General features: G+C 34.8%; 1 protein-coding gene across 13 annotated transcripts in view; it reads right to left on the bottom strand.

The window, feature by feature from the left end:
* Nucleotides 1-21,209, bottom strand: part of PAM (peptidylglycine alpha-amidating monooxygenase) — a 263,682-nt gene that overhangs the window by 70,934 nt on the left and 171,539 nt on the right. For all 13 annotated transcript variants that reach the window (XM_069492649.1, XM_069492648.1, XM_069492651.1 and 10 more), the window contains 5 exons: nt 9,365-9,413; nt 7,826-7,893; nt 6,681-6,761; nt 6,320-6,396; nt 5,672-5,775 (listed from right to left, as the gene is read on the bottom strand). In XM_069492649.1, coding sequence (XP_069348750.1) covers nt 5,672-5,775; nt 6,320-6,396; nt 6,681-6,761; nt 7,826-7,893; nt 9,365-9,413 — 379 coding nt within the window. The remainder of the gene's footprint in view (nt 1-5,671; nt 5,776-6,319; nt 6,397-6,680; nt 6,762-7,825; nt 7,894-9,364; nt 9,414-21,209) is intronic.

Raw genomic sequence — 21,209 nt, 5'->3', positions numbered from 1 at the left:
GAGACCAGCCTGAGCAAGAGCGAGACCCCACCTCTACTAAAAATAGAAAGAAACTATATGGACAGCTAAAAATATATATAGAAAAAATTAGCCGGGCATGGTGGCGCATGTCTGTAGTCCCAGCTACTCGGGAGGCTGAGACAGGAGGATCGCTTGAGCTCAGGAGTTTGAGGTTGCTGTGAGCTAGGCTGACGCCACGGCACTCACTCTAGCCTGGGCAACAGAGTGAGACTCTGTCTCAAAAAAAAAAAAAAAAAAAAAAAAAGAATATGAAATAATAAGGTGGCATAAATTTGGAATAATTTTTATACTAATATTGGACACAAAGGCAGGATTTACTATCATAGAAATAGTGTGTAGTGAGGCTAAATGTTTGAAAAATGCAGTTAATATAGCAAATAACAGGAAATCAGCAACTTTCAAAATAATACAACTCTTTGTCCTTTATAACTTATGATCAACTTTACTAATTAGTGAATTTGAGAAAATGAAAAATAAAACATAAGCTAATGTTGCAAATTATTTCTTCAAAAGTGAGTTATCTTGCCATGTACTGAATTAGCTTTCGAGAAAAATTACATAATGTGTGTAAAATTGTATACATGTATATACATCCTCACGTATACATGGATACAATAAAGTAGTTCAATTAGACTTATGTATTATGTGTTAATTTTATACACACATAAATGTGTTCATCTTTAAACACATAAGATTTTCTGAGACATCCTAATCAGTTCACCAATATAGCTCATTTGAGGTACCAATTCTATGATACAAAATTGAGTTAATCAAATACTTTAGGAATCTTTGCTATCACAAGGAAAATTTCATTAAAAGAGCAAAATAAAAAGAAAAGAGCCCTAGTTTATTTTTTTCCATCTATAATTGCACCTGTAGTCAAGGTAACTCTGAGCTCCTATCTGACATAGGAACTATCATATGCTATTATTAAAAATGTTAGGATTCAAATCATCTTTAATATCAGCACCAGTTTGTCTATTTTATTCCACAATCATTCATCTTTCTTTCACTCAAAAATAAAAAATCTCACTTTAAACTAGACGATTGTTTTCTGTATTCCTAAGGGAGGATTTTGACATGCCTACTCTTATTTTCATACAAATGGCATTAAATTGCTACTCTGAATGATTATTAACAGGAGAAAGTAGGAAGGAAGGTTGTGTTTCCCTGTCTGCTCTGGCTCCATGGAATGGCCTTTTAAACATGCCCAACACCTGTATGATTCCCTGAAATGATGACTGCTGGCATCACCCATATTCCAAAATTATAGTAGTGAATTTCTTTCATCCTCTTGCATAATAAAGTGTTTACGTGGTAACTCCCTCTTTTATACTGGCATACTTAATATAAATAACTTTAAATCTGACATAGTATGTAAGCCCGAAAATAGTAAGCCCTCAATCAGTATTTACTGAATGAATGAAGAATGAATAACCTTGTTTAATACATGTTTAGAACTTACTATGGCATAATATGTTAGCTGAATAATGAGCCAGGTTAATTTTATATATTCACTTGACCTGTGGCATTTCTGAAAATACTTATCTAATTATATCTGTATCTGTTTATATAGCTATCAAATCTATCTAGGTTCTATAAGGGCTTTTATAAAAATATTTTATGTTAGAAAGATACATAACAGATTTTTAAAAACACCAAATATTCTGAAAGGTATCAGTTAAAAAATTTCAAATATTGTTGTACCATGTCAACGTTGCAGATATCCCACTAACGTAATTATTCCCTCACTCCTTAGGGTTGAAAATAATCAAAATGGGTAATACTAATTTTGGAAAGAAATATGAAAATTTTAAAGAAGTCATTTTATAAAACTTTTAGCTGTTTCCTAACAGTTTTCATGGTGCTTTTAAATTTATACATTAAGGAGTTAATACTTATCATATAACTTTATCTTTGCATATAATATACTTAAAATGCTGATTAAAGTGCTGTGTTGATATGTATGAATACTCATATTCTCATGAAATGACTCATTCCAAATGAAAAATATGACCAACAAAACTGACTAAATTGGTAAATATTATCTACCTATTCCCAAGAATTAATTTTAAATTTTAGCATATAAAGTTTTAGGCTGATTAGCTGACTTAATTAGTTTAATTGACTGGCTTAATTAAATTCTATTTTTTAATTTAAACTTGACTAAACATTTGAAATGAATTTGGAGAAGTGTCATGTTGAATATAAAATATGTAATGCAGTCAGGCACAAACTATTGCTTCTTCATAGATTAATTAGTACTATGTCATTAGTACACATTGGTACAACTTTGTTCAAGATATACTATTCATATTGTTTAAAAAGAAATGTATCTGGATAAAACATTTTTTACCATTAAGTATATTTATTAATATATCTTGTCTTAAATCCACCTATTTTTTAAATAATTTTAAAATTATTGATATTATTTTTGATGGACAAATCATAACTATATACACTTATGGGGTAAAATGTGGTGTTTCAATATACATATACAAGGTGGGATGACTAAATCAAGCTAATTAACATAGCCACCACCTTGTTTACCTGTCATTTTTTACATTTGAAATTTACTCATTATTTTGAAAAATATAATAATTATTGACTATAGTCACTCCACTGTGCAATAGATCTGAAAACCTCTTCCTTCTGTCTATCCAAAACTCTGTACACTTTGATCAACAACTCCCATTTTCTCCCTCCTTAACCCCTGGCCACTAGTATTCATCATTTCACTCTCTACTTCTATGAATTCAACTTTTTAAGATTCCATATGTAAGTGAAATCATTTGGTATTTGTCTTTCTGTGCCTGGCTTATTTCTCACTTAGAATAATGTCCTTCAGATTCATCTATGTTGTCACAACTGACAGAATTTCCCCCTTTTGTAAGGCTAAATAGTACTCCATTGTGTATATATACTACATTTTCTTTATCCATTCATCCATTAATGGGCACTTAGGTTGTTAAATCCAACTATGTTTTGACATGAATCCCTCATATGGGAAAATCAGCCCCTATTTTAAAAAGTGCTTTTTATTAGTTAGTGATGATTGTTCTGCCCAAGCAAAGTTTTCTCCAGTCCTAAAATTTCCAGCTTAATACAGAGTTAAGCTGGGTTCTGGTGGAAGAATCACTCAACTGAAAATATTGCTAGTAGGCCACTGTCAACATGGTTTTCCTACCAGCTGCAGAACAAGAAGGTTTTAAACTTGAAGCCAATAATTCTGCCAGTATATGGAGGAGGCATCTACTGGCCTCAGCCTATATTTGGAGAAGTGTTTTTCACAACTGAGTGCTTCATGCTTGGAGCTCAAGCCTGTCTCCAGTGGGAGTGTGTGTTTGTGTATGTGGGCTGGGGGTAGGTGGGAAGAGAGAAAAGGGAGGGGAGATTTATAGAGTATCATTTAATTTAATAGATATCATAAAATACTAGGTTTTTTTACTGGTTACATTCTCAACTATGATCCTGTAGTACCTTATGAAGGCTGTACTCATTTTATAAACCAGATGCATTGCTGCTGTTATCTTTCTAAAAATAAAAAGCATTTTAAGTGCTACAGAAATATTATGCATTATTATGAGGATTTTTATGCATATTTAAATTTATTCAAACTTGTCTTATTAGTTTCTCATTCTACTGGAAAAAAATTGCTTCTGTAGTATAAATTAAATATTCAGAATATGGACTCACCCAATAACTTAATTTCCTATCATTCCTTTCTATTTCATTTATATTACAAAATGGTGTTTCTTTTAGCCCACATGAGATTTATGAAAGGATAGATTAGTGTGGTCATTTTAGGGTATTATTTTAAAGCAAAACACACATTAAAAAAAAGAAAAGAATTATTCTAGACGCATGAAACTGAAAGAGGCCTCTAGAGATCACTTTGGCCTTCCATTCTGGTACTATAACAAGTCATTAATTTCTATGGCTGATATTACCACATAGAGGAAACTCAAAGGATAGAATTTGGTCAAAGTTGCAAACCCTCCCAAATTGTACAGAGATGTCTAAGCAAAAAGTTCTACTTTTTCCACACTTAAAACTTGTAAACCAATATATGTAATATGTCGAAAGGGATTTTTTACTACTTTCTTGTTTACTTACTTGACAGGTTAATAAAAAAACCAATGGCATTTAAGTAAAGTTCCCGTGGCTCTACACTGACATAAAATGAAGAACAGCTGATCAACACCCTCTGAATCATACAACCTTGTGTATTTAAAGATTGCTAAGCACATTCAGGAATAACATTAATCGGGTGTGGGGCAGATGCGGGGGTGGGGGGCGGGAATGGGTGTATACATACATAATGAGTGCGATGTGCACTGTCTAGGGGATGAACATGTTTGAAGCTGTCTCGGGGGAGTGGGGGGACAAGGGCAATATATGTAACCTAAACTTTTGTACCCCCATAATATGCTGAAATAATAATAAAAAAAAATAAAAAAAAAATAAAGATTGCTAAGAAGTGAATGGTCAAATTCTTTCTTTCAAATCTAATATGTCTACTTTGCCAACCCTTTTCTTATCATCATTTCCTGTAACAATAATTTTACTGCTTTCCTTGAGTCTCCTTCCCAAATTTATCAAATTTATCCAAAAGCAAAGCTGTTGGAAACTTCTTATTTCATATAAATTGATAGTGTTTTTCTATTTGTTTTACCTTTCGCCTTCATATTGATGCTTATTAACATAAAAGCCTTTTTAGAGTGCATAAAAAAGTCCACCATATCAAATGCCCTCTTTTTTCTACCTGCACCAATATCTTTTCCCTTTTCCCTTACAGCCAGCAGTTAGTGTTGTCATGATAAGAATCATCTTCAGTGCGTCTAATGCATATTTTTAGATGATCACTTTCTGTAACTTCTCTTTGATTAAGAGATAAATGGTTTAAAACTCTAGCTTCCAGGTGGCATCAGTAAATATTCTAAAACCTAGTTTAACATGAAAAGGAGGCTCCTTGATTCATTGCTAACAAAAAGCATGGTAAGAAAGTTTATTTTTCATTTTTTATTTTGGTAAGCTTTTGTGTAAGAGTTCATAGTGCTATGAAAATTTTACTTAGTGTTATAAAACATATTGGAAGGAGGCTCAGTATTTTGAAAATTATTTAAAAGTCTTGACATTCTCTTTTGGAAAAGTGCAGCATATTATTACCCTCCTTTGGCAGACTAAACAACTAGAAATTATTGAATACACAGAAGGTTTAACAGGCAGAAAAAAATTATGGTTCTAAGTATATAATGGGTACCACTAAATACAGCACCCAATACATTTGCCTAAATTTGAACAAAGGACAAAAGGACACTTAGAAAAAAATTTCATAATCATTATATTTTCTTTATTGAGATGAGTCTGAGGAAGTGACATACACTCTTGTGGTAATTATAATATGTGAGGTGTGATGCTGAAGGTCTTTTTTGAAAAAGCAGGAAAAAAGGAAGCATGAAAAAATGAGCACGTGTTCTAGGGTTTATCCAAATCAATCAGTTTTGAAATGACAAAATGCTCTAGTTTGTTATAATTGTCCATTACAGGGCAAAAAATTGTGTAATTTATCCACAAAGATAGCTGTCACCTACAATCATGCTTTGTCCTAATAAAATCTCTTTAAATAGTGAAATGTATAGAATCATACCCAATGTGTGTGGCTTCTGTCCTTCCCTCACCAGTGAATACACATCTTGCAGCCAGCAGGTCACCAAAACTAACATCTACTGGTTGTTCCACAGGGTAGAAAGCCTGCCAAAAGGACAAACACAGCGATTCACTAAAAATCATTACTAGAAACCAGAACCACGTGCTTTAATAACGTGAAGCTTGGCACACTCTGGAGAGAGAGGATGAAGACAGGCAGACAGAGACACACACACACACACACACACACACACACACAAAATTAGATGAGAATAGTTCACCTTTACTTAATCAATTCTACTTTGTGACAAGAGTACCAAACTTCGAAATAAAGAAATACTATTAGCAAATGTAGCTCATAAAAATCAGAATAAATGTAATAACAGCTATCTGAAACACTGTCTTTAACTAAAGGATGAAATAGAAAAGACTTCACCAACATGTTTGCATTATATTGAGAGAATTGGTAAGGAAAGCATCAAATTGGAAGTTGTAAAAACAGAGGTTATACAGCTCAGATACGCAGTAAAGGCAGATTTAGAGATTCTTAGTTTCCAGAGAAATTCACAAGGGTTGTATAAGGATTTTTAAAAATTACTTTCTGCTAGTTAATGTTTATTCTCTCAAAATTAAATAGGATTCTCCATACCTGTGGCAGCTGGGGGCTCTGTCGCCCGATCAGTGTCCACTGTCCATTTCTTACTCTGTATCCACTTACTACTTTCCCTGTAATAAACACAAATTATAACCATACGATAAGGTATCGTAAGACAAAAGACGTATTTATTCTTCTATTTTAAAATAAAATCTGAATATTTTCAGAACTCCAAATACTGAGTATCTTAATGAAAATAATATGATGAAACAGCATAAAAATTTTCATGGTATTGTGTAAAATCACTTACGTTGAAACAGACTTAAGGTCAAATATAATGTACACTTTACATTTATAGCACTAGCAAGCACAAGGGTAAATATTTATAATTTAACATGTAGTTTGAAGTTCTTACCTAAATGGTGAGTGTGGACTCTATAGGCAAAGACATGCATTGGATAATTTTTATAATGGCATGAAATGTCAGAATTCACCACTGCGAGAAATGAAAACACAGAAAAAAGTCACCATTCAACTGGAAAATTACATTATTCTTTTCTAAAAGTATGCATACAGTATTCACAAGATGCTAGGCACTGGGATTTTCTTACAAAGAAAGCATGCACTCATGTACTTTATAGACATTAAGCACTTATTCTGGGCCCACCACTTTACTAAAATGAACTTAAGACCCCCATACTGCACAGTTTTATTTTATTCATAAACAAAATGACTATGACCAAGTCAAAATGCCCTGTCAGTGAAAACATAAGCTTAATTTGTTACCTTTATCTTGAAATTTATCCAGTTGAAAAAAGCTTAAAAATTGGTTTTTATTTTTAAAACAAAAGAATTTTTGAAAAATTTTATGCAAACATGTAAGATCACTAGATTGACAGTTCTTGCTGTCATACACTTTTTCTTCCTTACAGTCTAACACATAGTAGCCATGCAATGAATATTTCTTTTATAATAGATAAATGAACAGCAACAAAGGTCATACTGGTCATTAACTTTAAAAGATTTCCAGTCAAAACAAATGAACAATTTTTAATATGTTTCTTTCACTAGAGTATCATTGATAAATAATATTATACTTATTTTCATAGCTTTTTTGTCAGCTTGGGAGAATTAGCTATTATCCCAATTTTGCAAGTAGGGAAATAAGCCCAGTATGTCTAAGTTCAAAGATGCAATCAGTGTTGGGTTTGCTAGCCTCTTGATTTTAAACAATTCTAGGTAGTAGTTTATGCTACTGCACATTATTCAGTGTGTCTTTTGCATTTAAAGAATGAATGATTGATTTTTAAAATACTCAAGATTTATTCTTTAATTTATGTAACCCACCACCGACCCAGGGCCTCAATTCTTAGCATCTCAATAAATAAAGAATGGAAAATAATAAATCATTGGCTTGGAATCATACAAAAAAGAATTGGTTCATTTTTCAGGGACTCAAAGGTATTAGTCATTTTAAAAGCTTATAAAAAACATATTGCAAGTCCATTCCTACAGATTAGGTAATGAGGTAATGGTAAATACTAAAACACCAGTACTCACCTTTCTCTCCTGCTGGTATAACAGTGTCAACGGACATCATAAGGTACATGCCAGCAATTAAAGGCTGTCTGCAGAAAAAAGTGATATTTTTCTCAATAATCTGAAAAAGTCAAAACTACTGTCTTGGAAAAATAGACTATACCTCAATACAGTGGTTTATGAAATGCATTCCTTGTGAAAATTAGAATGAAATAATACAGAAAAAGAGGTAGGATATATATACACAAATCACTTCTTTCCTCGTGAAGGCAGGCTCTAAATGGTTGCTGTGATAGTTAAGTTTACACAGCAACTTGGCTGGGCCATGGTGCCTGGCTGTTTGGTGAAACAGCAGTCTCCATGTTGCTGGGCAGGTATTTGTTTAGATGTGATTAGTATTTAAATCAGACTTTGAGTAAAGCAGAATATTGTGGGTGGGCCCTCAAAAGGAAGTAATTCTCCCTACAAATTGGCTTTGGACCCATGAATGCAATACCAACCCTTCCCTAAATTTCCAGTTGGCACTATAGATTTTGGATTTGTCAGCCCTACAATAGTGTGAGCCAATCCCTTATAATAAATCTCTCTCTCTTTCTCCCTCTCAATATATGTATACCCTATTGGTTCAGGTTTCTTCAGAGAACCCTGATTAATACAGCTCTCATGATTCCCAGCTGTGACATTCATATCCTTGTCTAATCTCCTCCCCTTGAATGTGGATCAAAATAAGTATAATAACTTATCTTTAACAAATAGAATATGTCAAAAGTGATGGTATGTCACTTCTAAGATTAAGTTGCAAAAACACTCTGGCTTCCCTCTTGCATGCATGCTCTCTCTTTTTTTTTTTTTTGTTGAGACAGAGTCTTACTCTGTTGCCTGGGCTAGAGTGCCGTGGGGTCAGCCTAGCTCACAGCAACCTCAAACTCCTGGGCTCAAGTGATCCTCCTGCCTCAGCCTCCCGAGTAGCTGGGACTACAGGCATGTGCCACCATGCCCGGCTAATTTTTTCTGTATATATTTTAGTTGTCCACATAATTTCTTTCTATTTTTAGTAGAGACAGGATCTCACTCTTGCTGAGGCTGGTCTCGAACTCCTGAGCTCGAACCATCTGCCCGCCTCAGCCTCCCAGAGTGCCAGGATTACAGGCGTGAGCCACCGCGCCTGGCCCTTGCTTTTTTGCTTACTTTCTATGATGGAAGCCAGCTGCCATATTGGGAGTGGCCATTCACAGTCCACATGGCAAGGAAATGAGGGCAACTTTAAGCCCACAGCCAGAAAAGAACTGAATCCTGCCAACAAAAGTGGCTCCTCCCTGGTCGGGCCTTATGATGACTGAAGCCCCAGCCAAGATTTTGACTGCAGCCTCTGTGAGAGACCCAGCTAAGCTGTGCCCAGATTACAAACCCACAGGAAACTGAGATAATTAATACATGGTTGTTTTAAGCCAGTAAGTTTGGGTTCATTTTTTATTCACAGGTAATAACAGTGAACTTCCCACTTTTAAGTTCATAAAGATCTTCACATCGTTGCTTATCTAGGAAAACTGAAGTACTTACGGCAGACGTGTGAGGTGTAAAGACACCCCAGAACAGTCTTTGTGATTATCTGAAAATACACATAGAAACACACATTTTAAATATGAAAATGTGAAAAACAAATTTCGAACTGATACATGTTAAATGACTATAACTCAATACTTAGGAAAAAACAAATTTTCATTTGTATGGTACTTTATGCTTTACAGAGTATTTTCATATTCATTAATTGTTGTAATTGCCAATGCACCGTAACAGTAAAAAAAACAAACAAACAAAAAACTCTGTTTCATGCAGTCTGTAGTATTTCTTGACCCATAAAACTGACCAGTTACTGGCTTTCTTGGAGAAATACCAGATACTAGGCATGAGCCCATAGACGAAAGTTGTTGCTTCTGTCTATACCTTATCTATATTGTTGAAACACTCAGAAAAGTTGCTAAACTGAATGGTTTGTTCCAGGCTGCCCAAACAACTTGGCTTTTCTACTTTTCAAAACCTAAAGTAGCCCATAACTTGGGTTTTCATATATTTTAGACATTATTGAAGTCTAGTGCTATTCAAATCCAAAATTTTATTGTTGTAGAAGATTCTGATCTCTTGTAGAACAACTTTCTTAGTTGAAAAGCCCATATGTTTGCATATACACACAGTGAGACAGGAGCAACTTGAACTCCCTCAGACAAAGTGGTCTGGGGGCCCGAAAAGCTCCTGGACCAGCTGCTCCTACAGCAGGTGGAAGCTCTGGTGAGAAGCATATTTCAGCCCCAGTGTTTGGCGCAAAGATTATGACCTTCTGACTCCAACATGATCCCTGCCACAGTGATGTATTATTATTTCCATAACCTCTATGCTGATCTCACTTCTGGTGAACTCAGAAACTCAGCTAAGTTTTGCACATTTCACTGATGATTTGTAGTGTGCTCTGACTTTTGTCTGCCCTCCCGCTGTAATGCAGTGCTTAGGCCACAAGATATGAAACCTCAGGAGAATTCATTTCAATTTCACTAGGCTATATGAAATCTGTCCCTGACATCCATCTTTATGAAAAAGAATGCCGCTTAAAAGGTTAATTACAATAAAGAAGTACAGTGATACTTCTGCTAATATTTTACCACACAAAATGAAAAAAAAGAAATCAGAAATAAGAAATGTAGAGAAAATGAACTCAGAATATCAAAATCACATCCTAGTTGATCAAGTTGGTTGGAAAGACTTCTTCTGTGACTAGAATTAAAGTAAACAGGGGAAAGGAGAGGGGAGGGAATAGATGGAAAAATTAACCCAGGGCAGAAGACCTGAGAAATAGAATCCCATTGCTTCAAAAGAGATGGGAACAGTAATGAGTCAAAAAACTAAAATAGTCTGAAATTGTAGGATTGAATTTGTCCAAATGAAAGGCAGAAAAGGAAGCAAACTATTCCTCCTGATTTATATTTCAATATAAACATTGTACATTTCCACATGTCAAAGTTGTTAGATATAAAGTTTGAAATGTATCTGTATATTTTTATCACATACAATTATTCTGTGTGATTATACAGTATAGTGCCTTAAGACCATCATCAATTTTCAGCTAGGTGTTCACTTAGTTCCTCTGTTTAAAATAAGTGAAATCTAGAAGGTGATTTAATACTTGGTTGGTTAATACTAGTGATCAATATTTATACCAGTAAGAAATGCTAGGTGGTCTACAAATGAGACAACTTAAAGAAATTAGCACTCATTTAGAGAATAGGAAAAATTCAGTATGTTATTTTTATTATTCTTTATTTATTGTTCTATTGGTATATTCCAAAAAATTTCAGTACATGAATATTTTAAAGAAATGTATTTTCATAGTTATAAGTCTGGAATTTCTTTAATTAAAGAAAGTGAAGCACATCAAATTTCCCCAAGTAATAACACAGGAGTAGGAAAAAAGGGGGAAGGGACCATGGGAACACTAAAAGAGTAAAACAGTTAAAAGAAAAGGGATTGTAATTAAAATTTGGAATTTTAAAGATATTGCACAAAGCAGATATCATCAGCAGGGTCTGTATAAGTGATCTGTACTAGGCTAGTCTACTAGTACAGATTTATTTACTGTACTAGTGCTGTATTAGTACTAGTACTGTACTAAATATTTATTTATTTACTATTTACTAGGTCTATACTAGTAAATACAGAACAGAATTTTACGTGATGTAAAGAACTTTTTGTAAGATAAATTCCGTGGTCTGGCTAAAATGAAATTCTTGACTCAGAGGCCATGGGAGTGTGAAGAAGTTGATTATATTTCAAGATCCTTTCATGACTTTCAGGAAGAAAGCTCCCCTTGACCAGATCCAAGACAATCTGATGTTTTCTGAGTTCTGGGCTAGAAGAAATTAGTTCATCAGAATTCTATGTTTGTAGGAAAGAGAACAAGGCCATTTATATACTGATATTGAAATTGTTTCAATCTCCATTCACTTATTCTGTGCATTTGTTATCATGCAAAAGTCCTAACAGCTCTTCTTTTCAGGTAGATTCATTTATTCTTATTTTTCTTATTCTAAAGTAAATTAATTGTTCTGTCCTTCCTTGGATTGGGTTTCAGGGTTCACTCTCTCTGCGAGGTTCTAGCCTTTGTTGGGTTGGGCTCCAGGGTTCACTCTCTTGCCAAGGTACACTGGTGACCTTTAGCTACTAATGTTATATATTTACAGAGAACTGAATCCAAGACATCCCTATTAAAGGAGTCTTCTACAATTGCTGTTCTCTTGCAATAAGATAAATTTCGGCCTAACGAATTTCAAGATATGGAGATGAAACTTCACTCACCAGATAGGTTTGAGATGACATTGGAAGGATATTTCATTATGCCATTATATTCCATCGTAATGTCACATGCGTATGTACTAGGAGCTTTTGTAATGGTGAAGACATTTATGGTGAAAGAATAATTTGAAAAAAGAAATGTAAAATAACAGAGTCTAATAATGCCTTAGAAACATATAACACATAGGACAGTGTTGCAGTGCAGGTGGTTGGGTGGTAAGATTTTTAGAGTAGTCAGATAATGAAAGAAATGAGTATTTCCAGACACCGGATGAGACTTGAAAATAGCATTCAATCAGAATCTAAGCTTAAGCAAGATGAAACTGAATGACCACTCCACAAGGGTCTCAGCTTGCCGTTTTTTGAGAAATTGCTCTCTTCTGCTTAGGCTGAGATGTATAACCACAGCAAGGTATTTTAGCAAATATATAGACTCATAAAATTTCAGAATTGAAAGAGGCCACAGAGATGACGGAGTTCAAATCTTACAATTTATAGACAGGGAAAAAGAGACTATTGCTCAAAGTAATTCAGCTAACTAGTGACACACTTGAGTATCAAATCTAATTCTCCAAGGTTAATGTTTAATAAACTTTATTTCCTAAAACAAACAAAAAACAAGAGTTCTAGCTCTTGGAGACTTTTCCAAGGCATTTAATCTGAGAAATATCCTGAAGCTAAAATAAAGGAATTAAGCAAGAACAGATAAGTAACCAGTAGTACTTAAGGACATACACTTAAGCAGGAAGCTCAATTCTCTTAATGGAAGGTGAATGCATGGGATATGAGGTTATCCATCCCAAACTATTTAGCTTGCTTTTCTAATAATAGCTTGTAGTTCCTGCTTGGATTCATAGCTAAGTAGTAAAGTAAGGATGTGGAATAATGCATGATAATAACCTATTACATCTTCAGTTTTTAGAAGTCTGTTGGTCTCCTAATTTTTCCCTCTAGAGATAGCCCTCTATAATCCATGAGCTCATCTTGTCCTGGTTGTTTCCTGCTTCAATAAAAGGATGGGTTAACCATTGATCCTGAGGGAACCAAAGTATTGTTATAAACTATATCCCACTAATTGGAAAAGTTCTTCAGAAAGAGAGTGATAGAGTGGATTTCAATTCACTGCACTCTCCCAGGAAGGTAAAGGATAGGGCACACTCATTTCCTACTATCCCAAACACCCTTTTGGATAATGGATTCTTTCCTCATAGAGGTATTAAAAAAGCATGTCTTAGGAAAAACAAAAAAGTAACATCTTTAATAATAAAAACTTATTTTAGAAAATTTGGAAGCAAATAGTTCTAAGCTATATCATACCTTCCCCCCGTGAGAGTGTTCTGAACATAATGTAAAGGGCACCTTCTCTACTTTCTATTTTGAACACACAAACAGAAATGAATCCGGAAGATCACAGTAAATGCAAATAATTTTATAATAATACATGCGCACCAATACTGTAATAACTATTTAACTATTAAGCTGTCTTTATCTTTATACCGTATGGTTCTTTGTTCTAAATTAATAACCTTAAATTAATGGAACAGATGATGTTTTGCTGAGACTACATCATGGCTCCCAAGGTGATCAAGAGTAGGAGATTATTTGGGGATTAATTTCTAAAGTCAAGGAAAATTTCATATAATTAAAATTACTTTGAAAATTCCTTAGGAGAATGAAGAGGTCTCCTAATAGATCCAGCACAGGCAGTTTCCTTAGCACTGGAACAAATTGCTGTCAGTTGTATCATTTGGGCCATAATGTTTTCATAAAAAGATATTTCTATACAGTTGGGCTGTGTTGTTATATAAAAAAGGTAATTTCTGTGCAAGTGAAACCTTGCTGTAGAGAGATGGACACACAAACGAAATGAACCCAACGGACAGAACTGCAGACTCAGGTCTTGTGCTCACTCTGGGCATAGGATTTTGAAAGGAACCTGGTTTTAATGAGGTTAAGACACAATTCCTTTGCTGTGTTTTTGGTACCCACCTGGATTATAAACGCAGGACCTAAAGACACTTAAAAGTACTCAGAAAAAAGGTGATCATCCGAATTAACCAGAAAATGTGTATATTGAAGATATTTTTTAAATTAGAGTTTCTTCCAAACAAAATCTGAGTCACTAAATTTCTCCTAGAGAATTTATGGATCTCTGAAAGCGTATCTTGAGTATTGAGACTCTCCAGTTATAGATACATTGAGATAAAATAGTCCCCACTGAAAAGCACTAACACCTTACGCTGTCATGGCAAATGTGTAGCTGCTTAGCAAAATATAACTGAAATAGGGGCACCGTTAATACACAACACCAGCTACACAGAGGTTTTCCTGGAGGCTGCTGAAAGCTGGGTTAGCAGACAAGCTTCAGTGCTAAATAAACCAGCACTATCGGAAAAAAAATCTTCAAAAAAGAATTCCTTTTGAAGCTGTCGCTGCAGCGAGTTAGCCTCTTTTGATTTTGTATTCACTGTTATGGGACTAGAAATTACCAGCTTCCATTTGCCTTTTGGCAAGGAAGAGAAAATGCATTTATTCATCCTGCAAAGAAGACGACTTTCACAAATGATGGCCTGTGCTGTTCCCAAAAGAGATTAAATGGAAGGCAGGAAGACAGGCTCCCCAACCTGCTCTTTTATAATCGCTCTGTGTGTGGAGGATGTTATGGCATGACTAATGTCACAGCAGTTTCCTGTTTCCATGTTTTATGAATGCAAAACAATAAAAAGGAATCTACAGTGAAGTTTATGATTTACACTATTTCTTCTCTCGGAATTATGAACCTGCTCCAAAGTCAAATTTCCAAGAAAGTAAAATTAAAAGCCAAAACCCACCAATCCTAGGTAAATACAGTATGTTTCGAAAATATGGTGCTAAGTTTTAAATTTACTGATTGGTGTTTGAACTTTTTATTGAGCTATAAGATACAGAAAAGTGCACATATCAGAAGGTATAGCTCCAGGAATTTAAAAAGACTACCAGACCCATGTAACCAGCACTCAGATCAAGAAACAAAAATCCTCCACTTGTGCCCCTTCCTCAGGCAATTTACTTCTCAATCTTTATATTTATGCACATACCATAAACATTTGTCTTTCTGAAAGAGACATTTAGTACTCTTTTCACTAAAACCAGACATATTTAACTAGCCTGTCAACTAGCTTCATGGGGTTTGGTTGGACAGTTTTAAATATTATACTTGGTTACTAACAAATATTTGTTTTCTTTTATTTCCCGTTTCTCCCAGTCAAAAGTCCTATCAACCACTTTTCACACCCTTGTCTCTGTTTTTAATATACATATATTCATTTTTAAAAAAATCTGAATTCTTTTGCATTCTCCCAATTAGTGTTTGTTCTTCCCACTGAGGCCAGAATGTACGTCTAGGAACCATGAAGAAAGTCTTGGCTAAAATAAATCATGCAATGAAAAGGGGCTTGAAGAGTTTTAATTAAAGAAACTCTTTTAATACAATTTAAAATATAAGGCTGAAAACATTCCTGAAATAAAATGCTCTATTATGAGTTTTTGAATAGTGTTGAGGATATTTTCTTTATATATGTAAAAGGTTTATCTTTTATCCCCTTTGGAATTCTCAACTATTAGTATTTTGTGCAACAGGATGTTGCCCTCTTTTGTTTAACTTACACCCCTAGATGCTCATGACTGATAAACAAAGAGAGGGTGACCTGACAGCAAAACCATCCCATTTTGTTTGAAAAACAGGAAGTTTATATTCTGCAAAAGCTATAATTTAATTGGAATATGTTTTTTGAAGTTCAACCTAAAATTAGTGGCTATGTTTTCAAACCAATTATGTTCATTAACTTAAACTATTATTCTGTATTGTATTTTGGTTCTTCCCTGAAAAAATAAATCTAAAATGTGTAATTTGCATATAATAATGTATGTATATAGTCCCTGGTATTAATTAGGGAATACACTTTGAACATTATAGTTCATATAGTTGATTTAGCATTAATTTTCAGTCATTCAATATGTTATGTTGTAATGTAGCATGAGGATTAATAAAGTAATATTTATAAAGCACTTCTGAATTGAAAAGTAGCATATAAACGCTAAGTACTAATATCATTACTACATTAATGGAAAAATACTGAAACCCCTCGGTGACCCAAATTATCTCTCAAAATTCCCTCAGACGTTAAGTCTTCTACCATAAGATAAAGTGGCAGTGTAAAAGGATTTGTGGTTACTGATCAGATTTTACTTTATTTTTAGTTATCATTAGGAGAGGATACATCACACTTAAGTTGAAAAACAAGAATAAGAAATATCGGCAAAGAAATGGGGCTAGAAAAGTATGGGAGAAGAAAAATGGCCCTAGAAGCAGAAATACTTTTGAAGGTTTTCAAAGATAGAAAAAAGAAGAATTAATATATAATGAGAAGAAATGGAGAGTAGGTGAAGATTTTCCAAATTGGACAAAGAGGAAAATGATGTTCTCTTGGGAGAAACAGGGAGGTTAGAAGGTTCTCTTCTGGATCTAGGGAAGGTTTGATTTTATTTTGCTAATAGAATATTCTGTAAATATTATTAAATGTTATAAACGAATTGTTTTCATTGAATGCTTTTTTAGGTCATGTATTTATTTAGGGTATTCTTTCCATTTTGTAAGTAAAATAGTCAACTAACATAAAAGGAATCAGTATTAAAGGGGAAATAGAATGTGCAAATCCTAACACTTCCTTCCAATGACTTCCTTCTTTTCGCGGAATTCTTAGAACATAATAAACACACATGTCAGGGCCATGACAAGAGCAGGGAGGGGCAGTGTGAAGGGCAGGAAACTGGTGGGAATAAGAGTGGTGAGAGGAAAACATATCTTGGCTAGTGTTGCCAGTACCCTGGACTAGATTTCACTAAAACAGAACTGCAGCTCTAATTTTTCTGGGAGCCAATGGGCAAGTAACTTCATTTCTCCTCTTAATTTCCTTTGGTTAAAAATAAATGCTATTCGCTATTCATTTACATAGAATTAGTTAGTTGATGACTATGTAGCTCTGACCAGTTTGAAAAAAAGGAGTTAATAATTACAAGTGATTTCAGCCAACATCATACTGAATGGGGAAAAACTGAAAGCACTCCCACTTAGAACTGGAACCAGACAGGGCTGCCCATTGTCTCCATTACTTTTCAACATAGTATTGGAAGTCCTTGCGAGAGCTATCAGGCAAGAGAGCAGAATCAAGGGAGTCCAAATAGGGAAGGAAGAGATCAAACTCTCACTTTTTGCTGATGACATGATGTTATGTCTGGAAAACCCCCAGGATTCAACCAAGAGACTCCTGGAATTGATTAACGAATACAGCAAAGTCTCAGGCTACAAAATTAATATACACAAATCAGAGGCATTTATATATGCCAATAACAGTCAATCGGAAAACCAAATTAAAGACTCAATACCCTTCAAAATAGCAACAAAGAAAATAAAATATCTAGGTATATATCTAACTAAAGAGGTAAAGGACCTCTATAAGGAAAACTATGAAACACTGAGAAAAGAAATAGCAGAACTTGCAAATAGATGGAAAAATATACCATGCTCGTGGATCGGAAGAATCAACATTGTTAAAATGTCTATACTACCCAAAGTGATCTACAGATTCAATGCAATCCCTATTAAATTACCAACATCATTCTTTACAGACATAGAGAAAATAATTATACACTTTGTATGGAATCAAAGAAGACCCCGTATAGCAAAAGCAATTTTAAGCAACAAAAACAAAATGGGAGGTATTAATTTGCCAGACCTCAAACTATACTACAAGGCCGTGGTTCTTAAAACAGCCTGGTATTGGCACAAGTGCAGGGACACAGACCAGTGGAACACAACAGAAAATCCAAATATAGAACCATCCTCATATAGCCACCTAATTTTTGACAAAGCGGGAAAGAATATACTCTGGGGACAAGAATCCCTATTCAACAAATGGTGCTGGGAGAATTGGTTAGCCACTTGTAGAAGACTGAAACAGGACCCACAGCTTTCACCTCTCACAAAAATCAAATCACGGTGGATAACAGACTTAAACCTTAGGCGTGATACAATCAGAATTCTAGAAGAAAATGTAGGAAAGACTCTTACAGACGTTGGCCTAGGCAAAGAATTTATGAAGAAGACCCCCAAGGCAATCACAGCAGCAACAAAAATAAATGAATGGGACATAATTAAATTAAAAAGCTTCTGCACAGCCAAAGAAACAGTCCAGAGAATAAACAGACCACCTACAGAATGGGAAAAAATTTTTGCATACTACACATCAGATAAAGGACTGATAACAAGAATCTATTTAGAACTCAGGAAAATCAGCAAGAAAAAATCAAGCAACCCTATCAAAAAGTGGCCAAAGGACATGAATAGAAATTTTTCAAAAGAAGATATAAAAATGGCTAACAAACATATGAAAAAGTGTTCAACATCTCTAATCATCAGGGAAATGCAAATCAAAACCACAATGAGATATCACTTAACCCCAGTGAGAATGGCCTTTATCAAAAAAACCCAAAACAACACATGTTGGCGTGGGTGTGGAGAGACAGGAACACTAATACACTGCTGGTGGGACTGCAAACTAGTGCAACCCCTGTGGAAAGCATTATGGAGGTATCTTAAACAGATTCAAGTAGACCTGCCATTTGACCCAGCAATCCCATTACTGGGCATATACCCAAAGGAAAAAAAGTCATTCTGTAACAAAGGCACATGTACCCAAATGTTTATAGCAGCACAATTCACAATAGCAAAGATGTGGAAACAACCCAAATGCCCATCAATACATGATTGGATTAGCAAACTGTGGTATATGTATACCATGGAATATTACTCAGCTATAAGGAATGATGAAGATACAACATCTCTATGGTTCTCCTGGAGAGAGTTGGAACCCATTATATTAAGTGAAGTATCCCAAGAATGGAAAAACAAGCATCACATGTACTCACCAGAAAATTGGTTTCCCTGATCATCACCTAAATACAAATCTGGAAACGACACCAATTGGACATCAGACTGAGGTGGGGGGTGGGGGAGGGGATGGGGGTATGCCTACACAATGAGTGCATTGCGCACCGTATGGGGAGTGGTAACACTTGAAGGTGCTGACTCGGGAAAGGGGGGGTGGGGAAAAAAATATGAAACTATTGTTTTTAACTTGCACTGTTCACTTAATAATTTATCATGAATATTTCCCATATTATTTCATATCATTGTACAAGAAATAATGTATACATTATGAGGACATACTGTATCTAACAAGATATACTGTTAGACTCTTTGATTCTGTAAAATTAAATTGAAAAAAAAAAATAAAAACTGAAATTATTGAGGCAAAAAAAAAAATAAAAAATAAATAAATAATTACAAGTGATTTAAAAAACATGAGTCACAAAGAGATCTATGAAGGTAAAGCATAAGGCTTTCTCAAAAACACTAGAAGAATTAAAAGACTTCTGAGAAGTCTGAAACACTAAATTGCATGTAGGAGTTTTACTTTTCCCCCAAAAGACATCACTTAAGCTAAATACGATATTGTTCAATGTTGAATGGCTTTTTTCTTTAAATCCACATTTTAAGGGATAAAAAACATTCTGAATATATTCTTTAAAAAAGAAATGATGCCGTAGCACTTTATATAGCTTCTCGTAACCAAATGAATGGAAGTGTAATTCCCGATTCTTAATGGCCATATTTAGATATTAAAATAAACAGGTGTCCCATGGAATGGATGAGATGAATAAGGATCATTAGTCTTCCACAGTGAAGATGATTAACAAAGTTGAAATGCAGGAAGCTACAGAATCAGAAAGCTCACATTTACGTGAAGCGATTGGCAAGAGCAAAAATACTGCAGGATAATAGGCTGCTTCTGGATCATTGGAGAGGTACTGAATAGCCCTAAAATCATTCATTTGACGCACATCAAGCTGCTTGTGTATAATGAAAGTTAGAGAAGAACATGAAGAACATCCGATTACAACTCTTCTGAAATCAGTGGGATTGTCAAGCAACCTGGTTAGAAATATCCCTACATGATAAGAGAAATGGATTACTTCAGACATTAAAATGAAAAGGCACAAATGACATGAGGTAAACCACCCTGATCTTTATTAATACTCACTCTATTATGCTTGAGTTCACTCTTCTTCATAACTATGGCTCAAATGACTTTTTTTTTTTTTTTTTTGGAGACAGAATTTTGCTCTGTTGCTCGGGCTGGGTGCCGCGGTGTCAGCCTAGCTCACAGCAACCTCAAACTCCTGGGCTCAAGCAATCCTCCTGCCTCAGCCTCCCGCGTAGCTGGGACTACAGGCATGCACCACTGTGCCTGGATAATTTTTTCTATATATTTTTAGTTGTCCAGCTAATTTCTTTTCTATTTTTTAGTAGAGACGGGGTCTCACTCTTGCTCAGGATGGTCTTGAACTCCTGACCTTGAGCGATCCTCCTGCCTCAGCCTCCCAGAATGCTAGGATTACAGGCGTGAGCCACCACGCCCAGCCTCAAATGACTTTTTTAAAAACACTGACTCCATTACTTGTTTTATATAGTCAGTGCATGAACTTTGTCAGATATACAAGCTAGAAATCCAACACAAATTGCATTCTTTTAGTTTTTAATAGCATTGGACTACCTTAGGCAAGTCACGTAATTTTCTGAACATTGATTTTCATTTCTACAAAATCGGAGTGGTCGGGCCAGAAGATCCCTCTCAGTTATGTGGTTCTTATCCTGTCACCCTGAACTCTCTGTTCTCAGTCTCTGATTTCAAGTGCTTTAAAAACAAATTAGTACACAACACATGAGATCTATTGGTCTTATTCCTTTATTTTCAGAAGAAAAAAAAATATAAGCCATGTTTTCCTCCAAACAACGCCTTCTCCGCCCACGTTTCAACCTCTTCCCTTTATCTGAAAAATCTTAAGAGGCTATGAAATTTCATGCACAATGAATGTCACCTTCTTGCCAGTCCTTTCTCTCTCTGAGTTGGTCTCATGGTCCTCTCCATTTCTAGTCTCTGTCTCTACATATATTCCACTTAAA

This window comes from Eulemur rufifrons, chromosome 17, assembly GCF_041146395.1.
Source record: "Eulemur rufifrons isolate Redbay chromosome 17, OSU_ERuf_1, whole genome shotgun sequence".
NCBI lineage: Eukaryota > Metazoa > Chordata > Mammalia > Primates > Lemuridae > Eulemur > Eulemur rufifrons.
Note: the sequence above shows the minus strand (reverse complement) of the source record. Positions and strands in the feature narration are given on the sequence as shown.